The sequence below is a fragment of the Condylura cristata genome, unplaced genomic scaffold (genome assembly GCF_000260355.1).
Source record: "Condylura cristata isolate star-nosed mole 26May11 unplaced genomic scaffold, ConCri1.0 scaffold00018, whole genome shotgun sequence".
NCBI classification, from domain to species: Eukaryota; Metazoa; Chordata; class Mammalia; order Eulipotyphla; family Talpidae; genus Condylura; species Condylura cristata.
Window position 1 is genome coordinate 28306164 of NW_004567119.1, and position 6000 is coordinate 28312163.

At 41.7% G+C, this 6000-nt stretch overlaps 1 protein-coding gene across 1 annotated transcript; it reads left to right on the top strand.

Moving 5' to 3' along the window:
* Positions 1–2692: 2692 nt before the first annotated feature.
* Positions 2693–5150, top strand: FAM177B (family with sequence similarity 177, member B). Its single transcript, XM_012726773.1, has 4 exons — positions 2693–2821; positions 3392–3458; positions 4622–4719; positions 5055–5150. Exons 1-4 carry the CDS (start codon positions 2693–2695, stop codon positions 5148–5150), a joined length of 390 nt encoding a protein of 129 aa, XP_012582227.1.
* The last annotated feature ends 850 nt before the right edge of the window (positions 5151–6000 follow it).

Consider the following 6000-nt stretch of genomic DNA (forward strand, 5'->3'; position numbering starts at 1 on the left):
TGGCCATTTTCTCCCTGGAGGATGAGCCCACCCTCAGTGGGACTTGGTTTTGGTAAAGATTCAGGGTGTCCAGTCTTGTTAGTATATTCCTGGGGGGTGGGAGTGAATTGACAGAGCTTGTGAGGGTTACAATGCCTTTAGGTCACTCGGCTTCACTTCAAGTTCTCATACCATGTGTAAACACTGAATTTGGGCCACATGCCAGCCTGTGGTTCTGAACCCATTTGTTGGGTGATTATTTCTATCCATTTTGCCAGGAGGTCACAAGTTGCTTTGACATTCCTTTAAAAAAAGTCTTCATATTTTATTTTATGGACTGTGGTCATTTATTGAATTGATGGCATGGAACATTAAGAATTGTTCTGATAAATAACAAAAATAATGAACAACCATATACCAGAGACATTCTGTGGGGGCGGAGTGGGGAATGGGATCAAGAAGGGGGGGGGGGGGGGGGGGGAAGGGAGGGAAATGCACGGGACTACGGTGGTGGCACAGGGGTGATTTGGTGATGGGAAACCCGCGGGGATTACAATCGAGATGGAAAAAAAAATGTGCAAAATGATGTAAAAATAAACTTTAAAAAAAAAAAAAAAAAAAGAGGCCCTCCCTGGTGGCGCAGCGGGTTAAAGCACTGCACTAAGAAGCTTAAGCCACTTCCGCATGAGTTCGATCCCTGCCTGCCCCGGAGGAGATCCACATGGCGTGGCAGACCTCTCCTGACCCGCCCACTGCTCCTCTCAGCAGTGTACTTTGTAGATCTGCCTGTTCTGCTCCCCACTCTGTCCCTGGTGAATCCTCTCACCCTCCGCATCTCTGCCCTGTACCCCAGTTCTGTATGAATAAATAAATAAATCTTAAAAAAAAAAAAGAATCGTTCTGATACAGACTGATCAAAAATTCTGTATCATGCTGGTATTATCCATATTTTATAGATCAGGTAGTACTTTTTTATCTTAGTTTTTTTTTAAAGGTTTTTCTTTTTTTTTTAAGATTTATTTATTTATGCACACAGAACTGGGGTACAAGCAAGAGTTACGGAGAGCATTGAGAGGATTCACTTGAGACAGAGTGGGGAGCAGAATAGGCAGATTGATGAAGTACACTGCTGAGGGGAGCAGCGGGCAGGTCAGGAGAGGTCTGCGGTGCCATGTGGGTCACCTCCTGGGGGGATCGAACTTGCACTGAAGCGGCTGTAGCTAGCTTGCAGTGCTGTGTCCTAACTCACTGTGCCACCAGGGAGGGCCCGTATCTTAGTTTTGTAGAGGTAGCTTCATTTCAACACACCACACTATTGGATCTGAGGTTTGGGCCTTTCATCTCTGTACTAATGCTAAAAGTTTAGCCCCAGGAACTATCTCTTCCCTCAGGAACCACCTCAGGTTCTGCTTTCCCTTCTGGGTTTGCATTTTCTCCCTTTTTCTGATAGCTAGGTGCTCTCCCTTATCTTTCTCCCCCCACTCTTTTTTCCCTCCCTCCCCCACACCCTCCCCCAGTTCCTCCTCCCCCATCTGCTATCTCTGACTATTTCTCTGGGACTTACTTCTTTAATGCAAGCCAATTTAATGTTTTGCTTATTTCATTTTACCTAGCAATTCTGTGTTTGAACAGGAATGAGAAGTCTTTCTCATCAGCTCAGTCAGCCATGTTTGCTGATATAATCTTAAAATAGTGTTTTAATTAAGACACCATATTAGTGCCTGCCACATGCACTACTAATGAAATGATGAGTACTTAATAATAGTTAACTTTTGTTGAGTACTGAAATTTTCTTAAGAATTGTAACTCTTCCAGTATTTTTATTCATTTACTCCTCAGCTTTATAAGGTTGGTATATATACAAATATATAGTCAGTTTTAGCTCTCCACCCATTCACATTGGAATTGGGACCCAGGACTGAAAAGAATATGTAATGACAAGATTTATATGGTAGGTATACATTTTAGGAAGCCGCCAAACTATCTTCCAAAGTGCATTTGCACTAGCAGTGTGTGAGAGTTCCAGTTGCTTCACTTACTCTTCAACACTATGCATGGTTAGTCTTTTTAGTTTTAGCCTCTCATGAGCTTAATATCTCAATATGGTTTGTATTTGCATTATGATATTGAGCATCTTTTCCAATTTATTTGACAGCTGTAAATCTTTTTTGGTAATGGTAATAGCAATAAAAAATTCAAATCATCTATCCATATTTTAACCAAATTGCCTATTTGCTATCTATTGAACTGCAACAGTCCTTTTCATACTCTGAATGAGTCCTTTACTTGACAAATACTTTTTCCATCTTTGCAAAGTGTGTATCTTTGCCATACCTGTGCTGCCTCTCAATATTTATTGAAGTGATTGAAGGCTATGATCCCTTCCTACTAGAGGTTTTGGGTTTTACAATGAGAGGTTGAGAGAATCCTGTTGAAATAATTTATTTGCAGACAGAAAATTCACATTTCCACTGATAATTGAATCTCTTCCTCTTTTTGCTACAGAGCTTAACAGTCCTCTGTTGGATGTGATGAAGTAATGAGATCACAGCTGTGACTGCCTTGGAATTCTGTCTTTACCACCCACTGAAGATAACTAGATCCTTCTCTACTATACAAATACTACCCAAGACAACTTGCCCTAAGATAATCTGTTTTTAATTTGTTTTGTTTCCTTCTGGAAAAAGACAGCATCTAGAAGTTAGAACTAGAAATGAGTGGACCTTATAAAAGGACTACTCCCAAAAGAATCATCCATTTTGCTGATGGAGATATCATGGAAGAATATAGTACAGAGGAAGAGGAAGAAAACCAAGAGGTAATGAATTTAACACTTAACCCTGTAAGCTTCGAATATCCTACTAATGAACATGGGGTTAGGTGAAGTCATTGGAGATTTGTAGAAGATACAGTTTTCAGCTAACTCCTTGTTCTCCTTTTAGATACCAGAATAGTCAGCTCAAAATCTTGATAATTATAGTTTTCTTATCTAATAAAGAAAATGGAATATATTGTAAGGCTTTTTGAAACCTGTAAAGTCTAGACTGTAATTATCACTCCTAAAAGATTTAAAAAAATATATTTTTCTGTATAGAAGAACTGGGGGCCATATGTGTGCAGGGGGTGAAAGGGTAGGGTGAGAGGCTTCTCCAGAGACAGTGGGGAGCAGAACAGGTGGATATACTGAAATATACTGCTGAGGGGAGCAGCAGGCAGGTCAGGAGAGATCTGCAACACCATGTGGGTCACCTCCCTAGCCAGGGATCGAACTTTTGCTGCACTGGTTGTAGAGAGCTTCATAGTTCTGTGCTTTAACCTGTTGTACCACCAGGGAGGGCCACAATTAACCACTCTTAATTAATCACTCCTAATATTAATTACTCTAACTTGCTTTCTCTCTCTCTTTTTCCAGTCCAGTCTTTCATGGGGACCCTACCTATGGTTTTGGGCAAGGCGAATAGCAAGCATCTCATTTGCAAGTAAGTACCATTAGGGTTATTTGTTTTTGTCTTTAATTAAGATGTAAAAATCTTCAGGGTTATATTGTCAATAATTTAGATACTCCATGGTGTTCTGAAGAAGTGGTGATCGGGGCCCTCCCTGGTGGTGCACTGGGTTAAAGCACAGCACTATGAAGCCATCTGCAGCTGCTTCAGCATGAATTCCATCACCAGCCAGGGAGCTGACCCACATGGCACAGCAGACCTCTCTTTCCACTGCTTCCCTCAGCAGTATACTTTGTGAATCTGCCTGTTCTGCTCCCTAATCTGTCTCTGGTGAATCCTCTCACCACCCCTGCACCTCTGACCTATATTCCAGTTCTTATATGCATAAATAAATAAATCTTAAAAAATAAAAAAGAAGTGGTGATCTGATCATTTCTAGTTTTGTGCTGACACATTCATTACTAAAGGCACAGAACTCACATCTTTAGATAGATCCTTCCATCTTTTCCATCTTCTTGTTAGTAAACTTATATTTTGTTGTCTTTAAAATTCTTCCCATGGATCTTACTTGTTTCCAAAACCAAAAACTGAGTTACTTTTTTATAGGACAGAAATTCAAATATTTGAAGACAACAATCAATCCTTTTTGAGGCAACTCTTCCTTGGAATGAACTATCCATGATGCCAACTCAATCTTTGTCCCTGACTCTAGTGAATTGCTATGCTGAGGCTGCCAGTGCCTTGTGATTCTAACTACAGGCAGACCAGGCAGGCTTTTAACTGCTTAGGAGGAGTTTGCCTGGAAGAATTTCTGATACACATTTCTGTAATCCTAGATCAAATTTTTGATATAATTTGAAATACGCTCACATTGAAGATCAGTTGGTATCCATGGGTGGGCAGCATTGACGCCCACTGCTCAGGCAGCCTGTGGTACCTGTTCTAATCTGAAGCTCTCTGATGGTATAGTCACCTGGAAAAGGGAATTCACATGTGACCCCATGTGAAGATAGGAGATTTAACAAGCTTGAGTCCTCAAATTTTTCGAAGCCCCCACATCAGCTGAAATCTCTTGTCAGCCTTGATGTTAAGTGTAGTAGAAGAGACTTCTAGGATGTTTAAACTCTTGGCACTTCAGCTAACTCTAAGCTTTACTTATGAACTCAATTTAGCAAAATGCTTGTTCTTCCTTCTAGTATGTGACTTCCTTGGTGAAAGATTTGCTATCTTTTTTGGTCTTAACCAACCCAAGTATCAGTATATGCTGAACCAGTACTACAGAACACAGAATGAGGTATGTACCTCCTGATGGGACGCTGGGGGCCAGGCTCGGGAAGAGTGGTGGCTCCCACTTTGGTCAACATGGAAGAGAATTTGTCCACATGGTACTTTCCTCCCACATACAATTTCGCTGAGTTCCTGTGGTCTGACTTACTAGTTTTCGAATGTGCCGCCCTGTGACATTTCATACTTGCCTCACAACCTTGAAGTTAGAAAGTCAAGGGCTGGCTTGTAAAAGATGTTACTTAATGACACCTGAGAGGGTTGCTTCTCATGCTGGGAGTGGGAGAGGGGATTTACAGGGCCCTGAATTTACAATGAAATGTTTCCTATTTCTCTCCATACCAGGAAAGTGATGAGGAAGGAGAAGGGAATGGATCAAGGCCCCAGCCAGCCAGGGCCCCTATTGAGAAGAGTCTTCTGGAGGTTGGAGGCCTCCAGTAAGGGAGCAGAGGACAAGGGCTCCACCAGATTCCTCAGTGAGTGCCTCTTCCAGGGATGCTATGGATCGCTGTTCCTAGGCCACTGATTTCCATGGAAACAGCACCACAGGTAGCACTTCTGAGCCTCATCTGACCCTAGTCTGCTTGTGATTTATTCTCCAGCATCCAGGAATTGCAAGCAATAATGAAAATCAGATTCTGGATTATTCTTTCTCTATATAAATATATATGATCCCCCCCAACTCAACTCTACCATGGTGATACAAGTTGTGTTGATCACTTATGGTCTGTTAGTATTGATGTGTGTGCAGTCAGTAGTATAAATGCCTTAAGGAACTTAGGCTTGGGAGCTTTAGGCCGAACACTTGGTCATGGGGCCAGGCAGCAGCAAAGAAGCACTGGTCCTCAGAAGAAACTTTGGACACCATGAAATTTAAATATATTCCCTTTCAAGGTTTGACATAATAGCCAGCAGTCTCTTTGGTTTACTTAAGGCTTGTTTTGCAATAAACAAGCTTTACTAGTAATGCTGTAACAAGATCAAAGTCACTGGGAATTGGCTGCATTTCTCCTCAATAAATAAAACATCTAAGCTGAAAAGAAAGTATTTGCAAAAAATGATTTTCTTGTTTGTCAACAAAATTTCAAACACTGGAATGATCAGACATGGAAGCCATAGCTGCATAATGGAGATGGTGCTGCCTGAGGAAGCTGATATCTACTAGAAAAGCCTGGAACTTTTAGTGTAAGACCTGAGCTCATGGCTCCAGGCCACTATTTACCGGGGTGGGGGTGGGGGTGGGGGGGTGGTGTTAGGTGTCCCTAGAGCTGAGACTAGGTCTCTTTTGGTA

Coding starts and splice junctions, on each gene's coding strand:
- FAM177B (XM_012726773.1), top strand. CDS start 2,693: ATGAGTGGACCTTATAAAAGGACTACTCCCAAAAGAATCATCCATTTT. Junction 3,459..4,621: donor AGCAAGCATCTCATTTGCAA/GTAAGTACCATT, acceptor TCTTCCTTCTAG/TATGTGACTTCCTTGGTGAA. Junction 4,720..5,054: donor ACTACAGAACACAGAATGAG/GTATGTACCTCC, acceptor TCTCCATACCAG/GAAAGTGATGAGGAAGGAGA.